The sequence below is a fragment of the Phaseolus vulgaris genome, chromosome 7 (assembly GCF_000499845.2).
Source record: "Phaseolus vulgaris cultivar G19833 chromosome 7, P. vulgaris v2.0, whole genome shotgun sequence".
Taxonomy (NCBI): domain Eukaryota; kingdom Viridiplantae; phylum Streptophyta; class Magnoliopsida; order Fabales; family Fabaceae; genus Phaseolus; species Phaseolus vulgaris.
This window is the reverse complement of record NC_023753.2, coordinates 8,419,660-8,440,150: the sequence shown is the minus strand read 5'-3', so window position 1 is coordinate 8,440,150 and position 20,491 is coordinate 8,419,660. Positions and strand designations below refer to the sequence as shown.

General features: G+C 31.6%; 2 protein-coding genes across 5 annotated transcripts; one reads left to right on the top strand and one right to left on the bottom strand.

Annotated features, from left to right (window-relative positions):
- Nucleotides 1-2,417: 2,417 nt before the first annotated feature.
- LOC137830392 (S-adenosylmethionine carrier 1, chloroplastic/mitochondrial-like) lies at nucleotides 2,418-10,068 on the top strand. The gene is made up of 12 exons (XM_068637702.1): nucleotides 2,418-2,597; nucleotides 2,774-2,878; nucleotides 3,349-3,431; nucleotides 4,370-4,446; nucleotides 5,191-5,281; nucleotides 6,542-6,595; nucleotides 6,671-6,766; nucleotides 7,068-7,157; nucleotides 8,752-8,803; nucleotides 9,280-9,341; nucleotides 9,483-9,563; nucleotides 9,649-10,068. Exons 1-12 carry the CDS (start codon nucleotides 2,564-2,566, stop codon nucleotides 9,754-9,756), a joined length of 933 nt encoding a protein of 310 aa, XP_068493803.1. The 5' UTR covers nucleotides 2,418-2,563; the 3' UTR covers nucleotides 9,757-10,068.
- Nucleotides 10,069-11,477: 1,409 nt separating this feature from the next.
- Nucleotides 11,478-19,219, bottom strand: LOC137827955 (carboxypeptidase SOL1). Of its 4 annotated transcripts, none has more exons than XM_068634339.1 (15): nucleotides 18,976-19,219; nucleotides 18,458-18,530; nucleotides 18,255-18,350; nucleotides 18,027-18,057; nucleotides 17,863-17,919; nucleotides 17,018-17,113; nucleotides 15,904-16,026; nucleotides 15,482-15,586; nucleotides 14,994-15,040; nucleotides 14,308-14,433; nucleotides 14,117-14,219; nucleotides 13,823-13,885; nucleotides 12,575-12,658; nucleotides 12,321-12,384; nucleotides 11,478-11,967 (listed from the first exon to the last, which is right to left on the bottom strand). In XM_068634339.1, the coding sequence occupies exons 1-15, from the start codon at nucleotides 19,076-19,078 to the stop codon at nucleotides 11,654-11,656; spliced, it is 1,485 nt and encodes a 494-aa protein (XP_068490440.1). In that variant the 5' UTR covers nucleotides 19,079-19,219; the 3' UTR covers nucleotides 11,478-11,653. The 4 variants fall into 4 exon arrangements, with proteins under 4 accessions (XP_068490440.1, XP_068490442.1, XP_068490443.1 ...); XM_068634341.1 differs by having other exon boundaries at nucleotides 18,027-18,098; nucleotides 18,976-19,198; XM_068634342.1 differs by having other exon boundaries at nucleotides 18,027-18,080; nucleotides 18,976-19,163.
- Nucleotides 19,220-20,491: the final 1,272 nt, after the last annotated feature.

Here is a 20,491-nt window from a genome sequence, read left to right as displayed (position 1 = left end):
ACGAAATGTGTAATCGTCACATTTTTTAGTCAATATTTTAATTTTCATTTAATTATAAAGAATTTTGACGGTAAAATAACACTACAAGTACAAGAACGCAGCGTATATGTGTGGGTCCAACATCACATGTCACACACTCTTGACCACAAATTTTTGTTCTCACTACCAGTGATTCACTCTTCATTTGCTCTTCAAGTCAAGTCACTTCTAACACTTTTATAGCATGATTCTTGAGAAATTAATTAATAATAATTTAATTTTAAAGAGACTAAATTCATTTAGAAAATATTTAATTTTTCTAAATAATTTTTATTAAAATTATTTTTTAATAAAAAAATGAATTTTAAATTTACAAGATAAGATTTGTATTCGATTATCACAAATAAATGATTTGATATTATACGTTTACATTATATATATTATTGAATTATTAAATATTTTATCTCAAACAATTAACTAATAAACATTTATAATGTTAAATATTTAAAATAAATAGATTTTACTGAATTACATCATGGGAAAGTTTTATAATCGTATATAGAAATTTACAAACTTAAAACCTGGATATAAAGAAATGGAAATAAAAAGGTTATTAGAAAGAAAAAAAAAAAGAATAAACAGCAGAAGTGCACATTAAATGTCCATTGTCGCGCAGCTATTTCCCCATGCTCTGCAATATCATGCTCCAAAATATTATAAATCTGGATAATGTCTATTTTTATATATACTTTTAAATTCAAGACTATTAATAAAAAAGTCAAAAAGTGATTAATACAAATGTTCATTTTCTAATAATTTTGCATGCTTTTAGATTTGAGGTCATCATCATATTTGAAGTCCAACTTGAAAATTTAAATAAAATAAAAAATATCATTCAAGCTAGATATCGATTAATCCAACGTTATATACAAAATGAGCAACTTTTAAAAATATTATTTAAACGAAATATCGATTAATCCAACACTATTTACAAAATGAACAACTTTTAAAAAAACTCACAATTTGACAAATTTAAAAGTTATCACATACTACCAATATACATAACACACTTAAATTTCACTTATAATCATAGCAATGTTTCACTTTATATCAAAATAATACTATTGACACAAAAATCACCACCTCTTAAATTACATCATCTCATAAAATGTCCCAAATCTATTGCATGCATGGCTTAGATCATAAAAAATAAGAAGAAAATTTGGTGTATAAAACTAAGAAAGAGTAGAAATGAAGGAGGAAGAAAAAATGAGAAGTAGTAGCCATTTTTTTAGTTTGAAAGAGGTGAAAATGAAGATTTCTAGTGGCACCCCTGTTTTTAATCTCACGGCTTCTCTCTCATTGTTCTTAACATCACTTGTATATAAATACATACACCATATAAAACATATAATTGAATAAATTAAAGCTTAAACACGAAATAAATTCAGTTAACACTTACAAAATAATTTGCACCCTTATTTTACCACACAAAAATGCAAGTTCTTACATTTATCTTATTAAGAAAAAGATAATGACAAATCTCTAGCAGTGTCTCCTTAAGCTCATAGGTAGCTTCCATGCCATTTTATTAAATAAATATCTCTACCTCTTAAGTGTTCATCATCTACCATATAAAGACAAGTTTTTTCTAACATAAATCACATGAGATTATGTAATATAATTAAAATTTGATACATATTTCACATTAAACATGTTATATATTCCCTAAAGATAATAATAAAACTACTTCATAAAGCTATTGAACTAATATGATTGAAAATTTGATATGAGTAATTAAAGTCAAGCGACCACTTCTTAAACTTAAACTTAACATACATTCTAGATATATATTTTTTTTCTTAAAAAAAATATACATTCTAAGGGGCATATAAGGAATTTATAAATTTTATAGTTCGGTATTTTTTTAAAAGAAACACATTTTAAATTATAGAATTTAAAAAATATTTTTAAGTTTAAAAATTTATTCCAAATTTTATAATTCAAGATTTTTTTTAATCATCCGTTTTTAAATGAAAAATATTAATAGAATAAAAGTTATTTTAAGAGCCAATAATATGCTAGTCACCCTTGAAGTCTTTGTAGCAACTATAGACATGTACCGAGATGCATTGTGATCATCGTTACCATAACTGTTATTTAATAACAAAGTCAAAATTTGGATTTTGAAGAATCAAATTTCAACTTATTTTAAGTTGTCTGAAAATCATTTTAGGTCACAGAAATCGATTCTCTAAAACTTTATTTCTGACCTGCTATAGTGGAGAGGTCTAGTTTTATAATTATTTAACCAGTTTTTTGGATATTGTTTTTGGGAAATATGAGATTATTTGAGAGAAAAAATTCGTAACAGTTATTAAATGTCTTTTTTCTTAAAAAAATCAAACAATAAAACCTAATTTAACCTTATTATTATTAGATAAATAAATAAACGCATGTAAAACCCATCTGTTGCAGGATTTGGCTACTCCCCGCCGTGAAGTGAACGAGTACAGCAAACTTGGTTGGTTGAACAGTCGGAAGAAAGTTGTTTTTGTTTGATAAAGCTTTGATCTTTGCGCCCATGACCTCGAAAGTTCCCTCCCCAGATTCAATTGGTATTCTGCTCTTTGCTATTTCGTAACAGAGAATCATAGTAGCCATTACTCTGTCGCATTCCACATGGGTTTTCCTCAAATTTCAATTTTATTTTTGGTGATTTTGACTTTCATTCTGACCCCATTGTGCTTGTGCTTTGCCTTGCTTATCTTGAACAAGTTACTTGTCTGTACAGATGCATTGAAGTCTAAAATGTCTGTTCAGAAGGACACAGATAAGTTCTTCATGTCCATCACTGAAGGAGAGAAAAAGCCGTTTGACTTTTTACGTCTTCTATATGGTAAGTTTCGCCATTCCAGCTGAAGATTGTTAGATACATGGATACAAAAACTGCAATCCTTTGGTGTTTAAATATTGGGTCAGTCTGTCTTGTTATTGCATTATGCATATGTCGCGTGTCTATGTTACATTTCGAGCAGATAGTGAGACCAGTGACATATATAATGTTGAAAATTTCAAAGCATTGAGACTGTAATTTCTGTTTCAAATACTCGTTTCCCCCCTCCTGTATATGCTATTGCGAATTGATAACCATGACAACTTATGTTGTCTTAGTTGGATTTTCCAATGTTTGGCTCCATATTTTACAAGAAAAATAGTTGACGATGTTTCTATTTCTACGCATAGTCATGGTTCATGATGCCGGGTCTGCCACTGGTCATAAGTTGCATCTAATCACGCATCTCTATTTGTCTTTTGCTATTAGTATTTTTTTTGTATGACATATTTACAAATATTATCTAATTGCAGATGGTTGCATTGCTGGAGGTGTTGCGGGTGTCATGGTAGAAACAGCTTTATACCCCATTGATACCATCAAAACTCGACTACAGGTGAATTATGTGTATATATTGTAAACCTTTAAATCTACTTTTTCTGTGTTATCATCTGTTTGGTGACGGTTGAAGGGGAGGGAGGAGCTAGGAAGGAAACATAAATAACCAAATTCATTTTTACAAGAGGAAGCATGTATTGTAGGTCTGAAAATGCAGTTGTCCAAATACTATATTCTTTTCCCCATTTTAGTGTGGCTTCTAAATGTTAGTTCATGTCAAAGTTTGAGTTCTGTAAATTCATAATTGTCACTTAAGATGTGATATTCAAATTGTATTTTTGCATGAGATATTGACTTTGTTCGATATTCATTCTACCCTGCTTGATGTGAACACTTATGCTAATGGAGCAGTGTGTTGGCATTTCTTAACTTGTGATATTTTAATCCTCAAAAGGAAAGGAATACTAGAATGGTTGAAATTATGGTGTTTTCATCATAGAAGGAGGAAGATAGAAAAAAGAGAACGAAAATGAATTGATATTAATTGAAATGTATTACAGTGGGATGATGTTTATATGTTCATACAACGAAGAGTATTAATCCTTATTTTTAAATTTTATACTAATCGTATCCTAACTCATTAGGGAAACAAATCTTGATAGGATAAGAAAACATAGTAACTAATCTTAAGAGATAACAAGGGGATAAAGAAACTAGCTTTCAAGGATAATCTAAGATATGATAAGATATTTCATATATTCTAACAACAATATTAGTCCTGTTATATTTTTCCATTTTCCCTTCACCATTTCTTCTAGAAAGAGTCTGTCGTATAAGCCACTAAACATAAATTGACTTTGACCAATGCATGGAATTCTTCCTTTTGTGTAACAGGTAACTTGTTGGCCATGTTATTCTACAGTTTCAGTGTCAAAATTGTAGAACAAACAGACTTGCAGCAATTTTGATTTTATATCTCATTCCATCCCATATCAGGTTGCTCGTGATGGAGGAAAAATTGTTCTGAAGGGTCTGTACTCTGGACTGTCTGGAAATCTTGTTGGTGTCTTGCCGTGAGTGAATTTTTGTTTTCATATTTACATCATCATCCTTCGCACTTCTTAAGGCAATCACTTTTTTGTTGTTTATCTTGAGTTCTTTGGTTTTCACTTTATTTTTTTCCATGACGAACTTTTTTGAATTCAAGTTAATTAGATGTTTTTGTTATGTGCCATAAACTTAGCATGGAAAATTTCTATTCCTAGTTTTATCTATATTAGGAATTGACTAGAGGAATCTGTTTTTATTCTATAATCATTTTTAAAATTTTCTGTATCTGCTTGTTCTGAATAAATATTTTTATTTTTATTTTCTTGAAGGTGGTTTATATATTTGTACTAGAGAAAATGATGGATTGTATTCTCATTTTAATCTGAGTAAATATGCAAGAGCATAGACACTACCTACTATTTCTGTACTCAGAACTATCTCAGCTCTTTTGGAACCTAGAGCTCATGACTATTATGATTTATGACACAAGTTAAGATTAATGTTCTTCTAACTTATATTAGAAAACATAATTACCTTTTATTATCAGTGGCAATAGTTGGAGAGGATCTATTTTGGGCATTTCTTGCTTTTACTCTGCTATATCTTAATGAGGAAGATAATTATACTTTTAATCTATCTACTGCAACAAGATAGTTTTTTCAGGATACCTTGACCTTAACATTCTTTTATTTTGGTAAAAACATTGGTTCTTAATTGATTATTTTATGCAGTATGTATGCCTGATAGACCATTCTTCCTCCTTGCAGAGCGTCTGCAATTTTTATTGGAGTGTATGAACCCACAAAGCAGCAATTGCTAAAGTCATTGCCTGAGAATCTCAGTGCTGTGGCTCATTTTGTAAGTTGGCTAACTTTTTTAAAAGAGACAATCTCTTCAAATTAACTTCGCAGTGATTTTATTTGCCATGTACCACCAACTTCCACCTTAGCTATGTATGTGATTATGCTCTTCACCCACATACAATTTTAGAATTCTGATGTTAATTTTTTATGTCTGTATACCAATTTTCTGGTTTCATAGCATTGCTTAGCGAGTTAAATCCTAGGATACACCAACCAGGAGTGACAGCAAGATGAGTAGATAACCAAAAACATGAGAACCCAGTACTTTCATATATGACATTGATGAGGGTACCTCCAAATCATATTTTCAGACATGTTTTATTGTTTTATATGCATATTGAAGATACTTTTCAACCTTTGTAAACGATATGAGGGAAGACATTGCAAACTAAAAATGTGATGATGCCCCAGTCAATCTTGTCCAATTGAAAATCTTAGAAGACTTATCGTGGTATCTGATATTTGGTAATTTTGTTTGATCTCCAAATTTCCAAGAAATTTCACCAAAACATTTTCTTAACCAATTCAATAAGATAGCGGCTTTATAATATTTTACAATGGCCTGCAATGCTTACAAGTTAGCCTTAGTCTGCATGAGGTCCAGTTTGATAAGCTCCTCAACAAGCACTTATAAGCGAATACAATAAAGGTAAAATGCATCAAGCTTTTCTCATTGGTTAAAAATCAACTTATGTACTCTGATTCTTTAGAAGCTCTCTCAAGTTTCATCAAGCTTCTTCAAAAGTTGAGGTGCATAACTTAATTTTTTGTATGAGAAAACTTTGATTCATTTTACCTCTCCATTTCTTCTTTTGCAAATGCTTATTGAGAAATTTATCCAAACTGTCATAGCTCGAGTAGCTCAAGCTGACATGAACAGTGATAGATTTTGTGCCTGGGCTTATGTTTGGCCTGAAAGAGATTTTCTAGTTTGATATGCACCTTGTGCATGTTTGTGCTTTAAATTGCAGGTCAATTTATATTATATCTTGAACATAAATTTGCACTACTTTTGGTGCCACTGAAAAATAATAATCAGAATGCATATAAACAGAAACAGACAAATAGAAGTTATAAAACTTACTAATGACTAGTTAACCGAACTTTTTGGTGAGTTATTATGTTGATCGTCGAAACATCAAGCTTGTCTTCTATGATTGGCACACAAGCCACTTAGCCTGGTGCCCTGACCTTGAAGTTGGGGTGACATTTCTTTTCAATTTTTGCTATTTTGATCTTCTGAAACTGAATGCAGGCTGCAGGTGCTATTGGAGGCATTGCTTCTTCAGTTGTTCGTGTTCCAACAGAGGTAATTAGCTTTACTGCTTTTATTGCCAAGCATTCTCTTCTTTCTTGAACTTAGAGTATAGCCATGTCTTTCTAGGTTATTAAGCAAAGGATGCAAATTGGGCAATTTAGATCAGCCCCAGATGCTGTTCGTCTCATTCTCTCAAATGAGGGTTTTAAAGGTCTTTATGCGGTATGTGTGGCTTAATTTCATATCTTAGAAATCACCATTGATTAGTTATTAATTTCTAGATAGCATATGATTTCTGCTTAAAAATATTGTTCTGGGTGGTGCCTTTTATTCAGAGAACACTGGAAGGCAGTTTTATGTAAGTGAGAAGAGATTTGTTGTTGTTTGCAGGATACCATAATGCCTTTTTACATTATTGTTTAGCTTTCCATTTTACATGCTATTTGAATATTATGTATATGTGAACTCTTTTTTTTTTCTTTTACCTCCCTTGATCTCTATTTTTGTTTTTTTGATATTGTAGGGATATGGATCTTTCTTATTGCGAGATTTACCATTTGATGCCATAGAATTATGCATTTATGAGCAGCTCCGTATTGGGTATAAATTAGCGGTAAGCTTGTTTAAGTGTCAATTGATTTATATGGAATTTTATAAAAGTTGTTTTTGGTTTTAAACCATCTGTTAAAAAATGAAGCTTCTGTTTCATGCAAAATTGTATATCTGATTTTGTATGAGTTGAAGAAAAGTTAGTGCATAAAATTAGTAAGGTTGTGCTCATTAGAATTTTTCTGATGAATATTAAAATATTTATCGAATTTATGACATCATTTTGATAGATGTTATTATAATTAGCTCAGGAATAAGGATTTCAAGCATATATATTAATATTATAAGATCATTACAACCAAGGATGGGTCTTTCTCTTTGCTTGAATGAGGTTCTATAAGATAGAAACCAAAGGGATTTCATTCCAGGTAAACAAATTTTTAGTGCAGACAAAAGTTCTTGAGAGAATGCAGCTTATCTTCTTTCTCTTTTTCTGTTGACGATAATGGTTGATGTATAGGTCCTTGAGCAATTCTAACAACACTCTCGTTGGAACACACTTTATTATAGAGTGAATTTTATATGATTCCAACTAAAAAACTTGGGGCTAGCTCTTTTTAGTTACATGTGTTAAATGTATCTATCATTTTTCTAAGTTTCCTATCTTGATTGTTAGAGTTTGAAGTGACGCTATTTTATTTTTTCAATATGCAGAGATAGTTTTGGGATTGTTTTCTCTATGTTCTTCAGTTCTTTGAAAGAGTGTTTTGGTCAGTACCAGGTGAAGTTCTGTTGGGAATTAGATATAGAAGAGGAAATTAGTTATATATAAATAGGGGGAATTAAGAGGAAAAATTACATTTTATTGGGTTATCATTTGTATATTGAAGTTTTGCTCTTTGTGAAAAGATAAATCCTTTGTGAAGGAAAATCCTTGGAGGAGAGATATCACTCCTATTTTCTGTTTTTCCTTTCAAATTAATAGAATTGATTTTTCTCCCATTTCTACTATTGGTTTTCGACAAATTTCTCGCTTCCTTATAGTCTATAAATGTCTCTTTGCCCCTAATATTATTTTAAGGAATGGTATTGTTTTGTTGCTTGTCTTTGATGTTAAGCTCTTGGCTGTTTCATGGTAGTTGCCCTTTTTGATATTGAGAGACTGAACACTAAGGTTCTGCACTGAATTGTTCTATTGAATTAGTTTTACAAAATTGAATTACTTTAGGATTGCTTGAATTTAATTGCTTGAAAATATACTTCAAGATAGGATGTTTACTGGTAATAATATAAATAATTCATATAATTCAAGCAATTTAGAGTACTCTAATTTAGTTTAGTTCAGTCAAACTATGTTATAGTTCAGTTCAATTCATTTAAACCATTATAAAATTCAATTCAGTTCTCTCAAACCACTTTTAAAGTTTGGTTCAGTTTTATGATAGTTGAGCATTTTGCCCACTCCTACAACTTTACTATATTACTGAGTCTTTAAATATTCCTTGTATTTTCATTTTCGTTCACTCTTTTAGATGATATATTCTCTGCATATTTGTACTTTGCCATCTTTTTTGTCCAATAAAGTTTTCTATTATTTATCTACAATAAGAGGCTCGCTAGAGGTACTTCATTGTTTCTGAATTTTTGTTTCTTTACAGGCGAAAAGAGATCCTAATGATCCAGAGAATGCTATGCTTGGGGCAGTGGCTGGTACTACATATCTATTAAAACCTCTCTGTTGAAATATTCAGTTATGCTTCAAGTACATTATTACCTGGAATTGATGGCAAACTTGTATGGCTGAATTCATCTGGAATTTCTATTCTTTTTTTTACCTTGGTTTTATGTAAAAGGTTATCTTAATCATCAATGTTGCCTCTAATTTTATATATTGGCTCTTGGTCCTTCTTTTCCATACTTTGCCATGTATTTTTTGTGAAAGATAAACTATTTCATAATTGGGTGGCCCTGCGAGTTGGTAAAAAGTGCCATTAAAGGGAAGATAGTATATGAATTTGCAACATGCTGAACCAATAATTTAATCTAGTAGCTAGGCCGTAAGAAGCATTACTACTGCAAAAATTAGCTTCGAATCAGCCTATTTTTCGATGTTTTATGCTGAAATACTATTATCTTACCCAACTTGATTTATTTGAACTGAGAATGGTGAATTTTATATCTGACAGGTGCCATAACTGGAGCAGTCACAACTCCTCTTGATGTAGTAAAGACCAGATTGATGGTTCAGGTACAGAATTTTTTCTTATTATTTGAAAGAAATCTTTGGGACGGGTCCCAAATGAAGCTCCTTTTTTTAACGGGTTGCTTTGTGCATTTCGCTCTCTTTCTTCGAACGTGCTTTATTTGAATTCTTTGTCACTAACTTCAGGGATCACAAAAGCATTACAAAGGCATCAGTGATTGTGTGAGGACAATAATTAAAGAAGAAGGAACTCGTGCTCTTTTTAAGGTATACTCATTCTTCTTACTTTTCCTTACCCAAAACTTGCCGAATGCTTAATTCGATTAACTTTGTAATTTGCACTGTCCTGCAGGGTATTGGGCCTAGAGTTTTGTGGATAGGAGTTGGAGGTTCAATATTTTTTTGTGTTCTTGAGAAGACAAAGCGAATTCTTGCTCAGAATCGCCACCCCAAAGCTTAGATTCAGAAGTGAGATTCTTCTAGGCAGGGATTAAGCTGATGATGTTGCAATGCACATTTAATTCAATTTCATAGTTTTTGTTCAGCTTCTTCCTCTTCTGCTTCATTCCTAAATTGGTGCCGGGCCTGAAAGGGTGAGCTCAAGATAAGCCCTTTTGGACCTGGAAATTCAAGCCTAAATTGAAATTTGGGCTGTCATAAAGCCTGAATAAAATCTGCCCGGAGCTTTCTCCAAATAGGCTAACAAAGCAGAGATTGTAACAAATGTACATTATTTATTTATTTCATCTTTTTTTTTTTCAGCGCTGAAAAATGGTTCTTTCGTTTTATTCAAAATACGAAACAATAGAGCAGAGTTATGGAAAGGAAGTGATAAAAGAAATTGTAGCTCGTGGTATATGCGCCCCTAAAAGTCTTTTTTTTTCTTCTCACTTTTAAATGAAAAACATGTTTTCAACCTGTACAACCATCTCTTCATGGAGAATGTAAAATTCAAATCAATAGCTTTGAAATACATTAACTGTCTTCAGTTACGTAAATTATGAATTTGAAGTGTCCAACTAGCACGTCAAGCTTATATGATTCACCCAGGCTCAAATGGTGCATTTATAATTTGGGTGTTTCTTTCCTGCACCCATCTTTCTTCTTCCTGCACTCTATAAAAAATGTGAAATGGCAACAATAAATCTGAGGTTTTTTTCTCTTCTAGAATGTCTATTCTGGAAAAGAACTTTGTATTACGGAACACCCATTCTAAAATAGATTTTTTTTCTTCCAGAGAATAACTTTCCATTCCGGAGCAGATTTTTTTGCTTCCAGAAAACAACTTTCCATTTCGGAGCGTATTTTCACTTACAGGTTTCCAATTCTGAAAATAGGCTACCATACTTAATCCAAAAAGAGTACAACATCTCAATTATTACCTAGAATCAGCGACAAAGTCTTCTTAACACATGAACAACAGCTCAACTTTTGCTGCAGCAAATTTCACAATCCCACCTGCAACTCAGAACTGCGTTTTCAATAAAATGTGAAGGACAATTTTGAGATTTTGAAAAATGATGGGGTGCAAGAAGAAACACCCTTATAATTTTTCCAAAGATCATGAGTATTTTGTCTGGGGGCAATTGCTTCCTGCACCATATCACTGCACCCGATTTCAGCGGAAAAGACGAAACTATCCTTAAAAAAAATTTCCAAAATATGTGTTCCGGATTTTTTTTTCTGGAACGAAATTTTATATTACGGATTTTTTATCCGGAATAAGTTTTTCATTTTTGTTTCCGGATTTTTATTTCCGAAACACAATAATCTCTTTTCTGGATTTTTTTTTCCAGAATGTAATATTTATCAATTCTGGATTTTTTTGTCCGGAATAGAATTTTAAATTTTGTTTCCGGATTTTTATTTCCGAAACTCAATAACCACTTCCGGATATATTTTTCTGGAATATATTATTTTCAATTCTGGATTTTTATTTCCGGAATAAAGGGCATTTTTGGAATTTTTAAAATTGTGTTGGGTGCAGGTTAAAATGTGTTGGGTGCAGGGAGCATTTGCCTTGTCTGGGTTATTGTAGGAGCTGAACTTCCAGCTTTAACTTACAGTTAATACATTGGTCGAGATTCTGCAGATGTCCATACCAGTACTATTGAATATTTTGAGCAACGTTCTTTTTTTTATTTCCGTTTTCTTCCTTTCACGAACTCAAGTGTACCAACATTTGACGCATTAAATAAACATGAACTAACATTATCCATCTTCAGAAATATTCATATGAAAATAGTCCTAGTTCCTTCAAACAACACCATTCAGTAATATGAATACACGTTAGCTATCTGAAGGAATCAAACCTTAATATACAACAAAACTTTAATACAAAAAACATTTCAATGACTTTAAACCTCGACAGTTCTTTTTGACCCCGCCAACGGTCTACTTGTTGGAAATTTGACTTTTGTTCTCCTCTTAAATAATAAAAGTAAAAATCCTAAAATGACAATCAAAATAAAGAAAACTTCCAAGTGAGCTCCCCAAAGAAACTGAACAAATTCTTGTGTGCTTTTACTGTTACAGTCACAATCACAGGCATTCTGTAGCACACTTCCTTTGACACTGACCTCAGGATCAAGAACAAAATCCAACGTCACGGGTCCATCATCCAGCCAAATAGTAGTATTCTTTGACTTGTAGCCAGGCATGGTTGCCACTACTGCAATTTAGAATGAGAAATTTATTATAAAATATAAACTGAAACTTGTATAATAGGCTGAAGAAAAGAGAGGATATTGTCATCTGGGTTGGGATAACATCTATATTCCATCCAGGAATTTTTCACCAATGACAGTACAATCTGAATTCCCTTTGAGTTCAATTTAGAGCCCAAAGTTTCATATGAATTCAATTTGATGTAATAATTTACTTGGGTTTAGACGACTTGAGAACCCACCTAGATTTCACCAAATCATGAGAATTGCATTTTTAGAGTTTAATTATTTGAGAACGTCTTCTGGGTAGACTTCAATCTATACTGGAAAAATAATTTGGATCACAATATAATAATACCTTCGTATTTATCTCTTGGAGCAAGAAAGCGATGATAGTCACCAAAAGTTTTTCCGGCTGTAACCTGCTAGTCCAGAAAATTAACAGATACAAATTAAACCATCAAAGTGAAGCGTAAAATCAAACATGCATTTAGAAGATATCAAGAATTGTAGCAACGAACAAAACAACCCATAGACTATCAATTAAAACGAAGAGGGGTAGGGACAAATTTGAAAGGAAAAATGCAAAAAAGAACATGTACTTTCACATACTGTGTAATTTATTCCACTGACAGTTATAGAGCCTGGTAATGGCCTTCCATCGCCTGAAGAATATATTCTTCCATGCACTCCTGTCTAGAGAGTAGAAACAAATAGCTAATCAATCTAATAGGAAGCAGCAGGACCAACACTTTAACCATAAGAATCTGCTAACCGATCTATGCATTTTGAAATATAATGTAAAAGGTTATCTTCTAATAAAAAAAGATACAGGAAAGAATAAAATACAACTAAGCCCAATAAACAAAAAACATGCAACTCCCAAAATATTATTGCACATCTTATTTCAAGCATTTTGAAACTGAATCTTTCAGGTCTCCTTCAATGTTTGTAAAAAATGAAGGGAAGAACAGTAAATGTTAGAAATCAAAGAATACGACTATGTCTGCTATAGAATAACGTGCAGATGGTAGCAATTGACAGAAAGCAGTTCAGTTACTGAAGCCCCTTTTTAAACTTTCCTTTTCCTTGTGCGCATTGCCCTTTGAACATATTCTGAGTAGATGATCACATAAAAAAAGGCTTCCCAGCCTTAGTTCGTAATTGGTATAAATAATAGAGGATACACGACACAGTAGATTCATACTTGTTTGGTTATGACATGCCTGAGAATTCTTGGAAGCTTATGTTCTCCTTTTCTCAGGACACATTGACAACGCCTTAATATTTTGGATCTATATTCTAATAGAATGGAATATGAAGAAGGGTGAGAGTAATTTCTTTGATGTGGATTTTCCAGTGTAAACTATAACTGAAATGATGAGAGATGTCCAGTTCCATTATGGAGAACATGGAATTAAGAACTGATGTTTCCTTATTATGGTATTTTATGTCAACCAGTCTCTATCATGATTCTCCTTGGGCAAAAAGGTGACCAATCATGAGTGAAGTAACTTCAAGAGTCAAAAAGAAAATATGATTTTATCACTGGGAGCTGTTGAAATAGTAGCCATAATAATATATTGTATGTAATGTAATTAGCATGTGTTCTCATACTACACACTTTTACAACAGACTGTAAAGAGCCTCATTATCTCTATAAATTAAAACTGATACATAATGTGAGAGATCACTTGTATACAATTATACATTCACATAGGTTGTTGCTTCCTACGTCCTCTCTCTTGAATATTTACAAGAACCGTTGAAGGGCCTCTAGAAAAATTCTGAAGCTAAAGACAGGATATAGATTTAACATTAGTTCTTTAGGTGTAAAGCATATGAACAGAAACAGCATACCTTCACCAAACTTGCCACGAGATTAAGCAAGCTCATTTTGTTGTATCTCCAAAGAATAGGAAGCTGCACATTAACAAAGTAAACAGGTGTCATCATAAGAAACTTTTAAAATAAATGATAACCAATAATATGTAGATACCAAACATGGAAACCAAGTATCTGACAGATACTTGGAATTAGGATACAAAATGGAAACACAAGCTCCTTACATGCAGAGTTAGGTGATAAACAACATATTACCATATACTCTTCTGTAATTTTAAAGACTGCTCGGAATTAAAAGTTAGAACTAACCTCAGTAGCATTAGGCCATTTATTATCACTAACTTCCAAGGTCAACTCAAGACAGCCAGCATGTATATAGTTCCAATCTTGCATTCCCCCATATAGAGGGTACCTGGAGTGAGTACCATTTGTAAATTGTGCACACATTAAAAGGAAACATCAGTAATGAACTACAGAACAATACATTCAGAAAACAATACCATTCTGCTCCATTTGTAATTCCTCCGAGAAATTCCTTGCTTGAAGACATGTTGTAATGAGAATGACTGTAGATGCTTGCCATGAACCGAAATGCATCATCATCTGGACACCCATAGTACTTTGTCCTGCAATTTATTCATATCAATAGACAAATTCAACGCAATTGGAAGCATGCCATTATACATTTCCAAAGTAAAGCACTGAAGATGGTCTGAATAATTTCTTAATAACTTCATCTATAGTTTTTCTTGGTTTCCCTTTACATCTAACAATAGGGCTATCTTCCGTCTGATTTACTCCCCTAACTGTCAGCTTCTACTAGTCTTCTTCACACATGCCCAAACTAAGACATGTTCTACCATCTTTTCTACAATTTACTTCAACTTTTTCTTTAATGCATTTATATTCTTATCCTATGTTGTCTAGTATGTTCACTCATCCAATGCAGTAATATCGTATCTGCTATATTGACTTTTTCTCTTACTGACTTTTTTACCATCCAACATTCAGCTCCATACGACACTGCAAGTCTTAAAGTTGAGGTAAAGTTTTCGTTTCAGAAGAAAAATGGTGAGCTACTGAAATAGCCTTTATTATGACATAGGAAACACATAAAGAGTTGCAAAGTAGACACAAAATGCAAATTAAATAGCAAGGAATGAGTACAACCAAAGTATTTTACGACCTTTTATCTTCAGAACCATCCCACGGATAATTTGCAACAAGTGCACCCTGAGGTTTAAAAAAAAGACACCATTAATGAACCAAGTCTGCATACATGAAAAATATTAATAAAGACAAGCCATAATCAATTCTACAATATCAACTATTCAAAGCTATTTCACATAGGTTGGCCTTTCAACCATAGAATGAAAATAAATAAAATGAATGTCAGGGAAGAAATTAACACAAGTTTTCAATGACTTTTGACAAATTTATCTTATTGCCATTAACCAACCCCATATAATTCTGCTTAGCAGTATGTATATCTAATGAAGGAAATTGAAAGATTGCAGAAAGAAAACTAGATGCAATTTCTTGATGTATAGAAGGATCCCCATAGATGCAAGAAAAACTGGAAATAAACAGTTTAGTCCAGAGTACACATCATAAAAATTAATGAATTAATAAATCAAGGAAACACGATATTACGTGATTTCAAAGAATTAATACCCCATGTAACGTGGCAGATGCTGTGAATCGTATATCTCTCAACCAATTCATTATTGCTCTTGTCTCAGGCTGCCGGGAATCCTCATCATCATTTATAGAAACAAACTGTTTTTTTTTTTAATTGAAACATTGTAGGATAATGTTAAGATGATATTTAGCAAGAATAGCAGTAATTTTAACAAATAACTTGATATGCAAAAAAAAATTGTAACTTTAAATTTAAATTAAATGCAAATAAAACTATGTCTACATGCACATCCAAAGAGTAAAAGCTCATGGTTCTAATAGTAAATTCTCATTCAACATGAAAACATCAATATTGATTCTAATATTAGAATTTTATTTCATAGTAACAGTTTTCAACCAAGTTCATCAAAATATTGCATACATTACAGTTACTATTAGAATTAAAAAACATATACCTGGTCAGGAAAATCCCGATTCAAATCAATATTATTAGCATTACCACGCTTTCTTAAACTATAGCCATCAGGATTCATTGATGGAAGCAAATGAAGGTGCACATTCTCCACAATCAATTTCACCTGAAACATGTCACTAAAAGTCGGACAAAGACAAGACAATGTAAAAGTAAAAACCGAATAATAAAAAATCATAAAATAGTGATTGTAACAGACAAAATGCAAGATATGAATACTAAAGCTGATTTAATGAAATTCCAATATATAGAAAATTTAGTTCATGCTTACAAATTGAATGAATCAGTAACATGAATAGTCTTTTAACATTCACTCATCTGAGTATACAGCAGGATGGAATTCCTTCTATTTTTTCATTATAAAAGATCCAATACCGGCAAAAAAAAAGAAATTGTTATAGGCTGTAGAATAATTTTCTCTTTTGGCCAGTCCCTAGAGTTTCTGTGCACAACAGTAATTATCCAATTTGCAACCAAGGTTTTAAATAACAGTATGCAACAATAATTTTTGCCACAACAAAGTTTGCAGTCACTGTGACTGCAACATGACCAAATTTGTCCACAATTTACAGCAATATAAAGGATGTCACGGACAACCAAATTTGTCCAAATTTACAGTAATATCGAACATCACCTCCCCAATTTTCCCACAATATCAAGGATGCGATGAGACTACAAACTCAATTTAAAACCTTTATTACAACAGCTTATAATCTTCAAGAATTTCCACCAGTATCAGTAATGTTTTTTGTGCTGTCAAGTCATAATTATTTATTAGAAGTTACAGTTGTACAATACAAATCTGTCTTTAGGCTGTTATTACTATTAACTAGACATTATAATTCTATTACCATTACTATTTAGTTAGACATTACAATTTTCAGTCCATGTGGCATGAACAACTGTAATGTCTCCTAAAAATTTATCTATTGTAAAGTTCAGATAAGTTTTCCCCAAACTATTTCTTATGTAACTTGTGATTTTCTGACAGTATCAGCAATATAACAGCAATGGCACATATCTGTCATGCACATCAAAGTGACATACACAGGAAAGATATCAGATTATATCTGTGTAAATAAAGGAAAGAAAAATACCAATGGATCTTTCAAATAGTTATCACATAACCAATTGGCCAAAAATATAAGAAGTTCGCGTCCCACAGGTTCATCACCATGCACATTTCCAATATACTGCATCAGCATAATTTTGGTCAGAGTTGCTGAATACAAGACCACAGATTTGATTAACAAAGAAGAAGTATAGATATGACCTAGAGCACAAAATAATAGCAAAAAATGGAAACACAACTATTCCATATATCAGTAAAAAAAACAATAAAGAATAATTTATTGAGAGCAAAAGCAACAACATTTTGTTAAACCTTATATGCAAAAGTGTAAAAGTCCCAGAAAAAAATAATTGAGTAGTCACTCCGAATATTATTTTGCATCCTATTGCAATTTATTGAGCTGAGATAATTATTTTAGAGGGGCATTGAACATGTAGTGGGATTCTTATGATAAATGTTTTCTACACACTTTCAAATAAATGATTTCTTTTAAACTTCAAATCCTTGAATTATTTAACCACTTACCCCAAAAAACTTCTGCCAGTTTAGTAAATTGATGCATGCAGAATGCCTTAGTGCTCCTAATAAAGAGCAAGACAATTTTGGAATATCAAGACAAGTATCCCATATGACACGGATAGGAGAATTGATTACCAAGAATTTCTAAGTAATAACCATTGAATAATGATCGGAATCAAAAGGATTAAAATGAGTGGAAAACTAATTTCAATCTATTATTGAATGTATCATGAGATTCTTACTTTAAAAGTTTTAAATGTCTGTAATATTTCCCAGTCAAAAGCAGCAAAATTTAAATAAAATAATTGCATAAGCTAGTTGCTCCACTGGTATTGGGTGGCAAACACTCGCCTTAAATGCAGGTTTACTCTCTTCTTCTCCTGGCTTGTCAGAAATCTCTATCACCAACTATATGGAATAAAGGAAAAGAAAAAAGCGATGACGATTAGTAATATGAAACTTATTGAGATTCAAGTTTAAGTTATAAATTAATTCCAAAAAGAAGAAGAAATTACCAGTGGAAATCCATTTACACTATTCCCAATACTGATAGCCCATTCCAAGAATCCCTCAAAGAGAGAAACAAACTGCAAGTCAGTTGATCAATTGCAAGAAGAGAAGACTTTTTAAGAAGCTTATTTATTCGTAAATGGAGGTATTAATGAACACTAAACTCTAATGACCTTTGTCGAGGCAAAATGTTGAGATAGACAATTGAGAACTGTACCAGTATGAGGAATCACCTGTATATCCTGGAAATGTTGCTGCATCTTTGTCCAAATTCTTTGATGGCCCGTTCCAGGTCATCATTGGACATATATCCTTGTGCCAAATCAACACTGGTAAATAAAATAATAAACATTAAAAATGAAAACACATTAAATGCAGAACAAATCATAGAAATAACCACATCATAGCTATCCAGGAGAAGATCCATTATGATTACCTTGTCTGAGCCCGAGATTCATCCTCTAACAAATGCCTTGTACGGCTTGCATTACTACAGTCATCGAATTTTTCTAATACACACAAAAACATGCCAATTAGAAACTTCAAACTCAAAATCCCACCTTTCAAACTAAACAGCAGACCTTATCAAGCTACTAAGGACAACATGTAAATTCTGAGCCGCCCCAAAGTTGAAACATCTCACTTCAAACTTCTAACGCAGGCAATTGAAATAAAAATAAACAGAATAATTAAATCCAGATGCAAGTCAAGATAACTTCCACAGTCTCATCCATTCAGAACCTCGAGAAATTCAACAAATGATTATAACGAGTAAACAATATCGTAAAATAAAAAGTTCCAAACCTTAAATATTAGTTATCACAACTTAATTTCTAATGTAGCCAAATTAACTCAAATAGCGCAATGGAGACGTGTTAATTCAAATAAACTCAAATAACTAAAATAAAATAAAAACACAAAAGCAATTAGCATGGTTTGAGATGCAAAGAAGACCTGAAGAATTAAGGGTTTGCTGCAAGGAACCCTTGGCAAGAGAAGAGGAAATTAAGGAAGCAAAAAGGAGAAGAAAGAATAGGAGCTTCGTCTTCATAACCATCGACGTGGGTGATGATGTTGGTTTCAGGCATCAGGCTCAGGTTGTTTCTTCGTTTTGTTGCGATTTATCGGGTCCCTCACGTGACGTGAAAAATCGAAATTTTCACATTCAAGTAATGTTGTGTTGCCTTTTCTCTCTTTTGGGCTCTAAATGGGCTGGCTCTCAAGCTAATTACTTCCTCCACCTAACAAATTTGAACCTGCATCCTATTATTGACGCAAAATGACTAAAATATCCTTTATAGTTTTTAAATAGAAGTAAAGATTGTAGGTCAAAATATATTTCGGATTTAGTATTCTAAAATATGTCTCTGAATTTGGATTTTCAAAATACTTTTTCGGATCCCATATGTTTCTGAATTTTATTTTCTGAAATTTTATTTTCGAAACACAAAAAAATTATTCCGTATTTCCTTTTTTGAAATGTATTTTTTAATTCTAAATTTTAAATTTAAGAATGAATGACAATTTTATAATTTCAAAAATTGATTGGGTGTAAGTTCAAAAAAATTGGGTGCATAAAGTAATTACCCTCTTTTCAATCTTCACTCACCCACTCGTGAGTTTGGAAGGTCCATCAGATTCTTTTAATATATTCTTTGAGAAAACAGCTTTTGATGTCATGAAGGCTATTTTCACCTTTTAGAAACTTTATAATAAAAATTATTCGTTCAACTAAACTTTAAGCTGAGAAAACTTATTATTCTTGTAAAACCTACTATTTTTTTGCTTATTATATGGTGCAGAGATTCCAAGTTTAGAGTATACTATATTAACAGTGATGGTGCTTGAGTGATTTCATATATTAACTGTGTAATTTTAGGGGTTCACTCTGAAGTGTCTGTTTTTGAGGATCAATGTTTGTATAGGTGAGTTGGAGAATGCTAAACTCTTATTATTTGTTTGTTTCACTTCAATTACTGTTTATACATATAGATTTGAGGGAATTAATTGTGTTTGTATTTCTATTCAATAATTTAAGTGGATTTGTAATTACAAAATTGAAGGAGGTATCTTTTTCTCATCCTCTCTGAGAAGAAAAAGAGAAGAAAGATTTGTGCTTATGCAAAATTTTCTCTCCATGACACAACATGTTCTTGATCAATTTATGTTATAAAAATACTTAATAATATTATTAATAAAAATAATAGTAACTAATTATAATAATTAAATTTTAATTGTACAATAATAACAATAAATGTAATTATTTATAATAAAAAATTATATAATAATAATATTAATTATAAAATATATATATATATAATAATGTTATTTAGTTTAAAAGTATTTTTTATTGAGTTTTTATAATTATAAATATTTAGATATTATTTATTTGTATTAAAATTTATAATTAGTACCTTTTTATAATTAGATAATTTTTATTTTTTAACTGAAATATTTTATTAATAATATT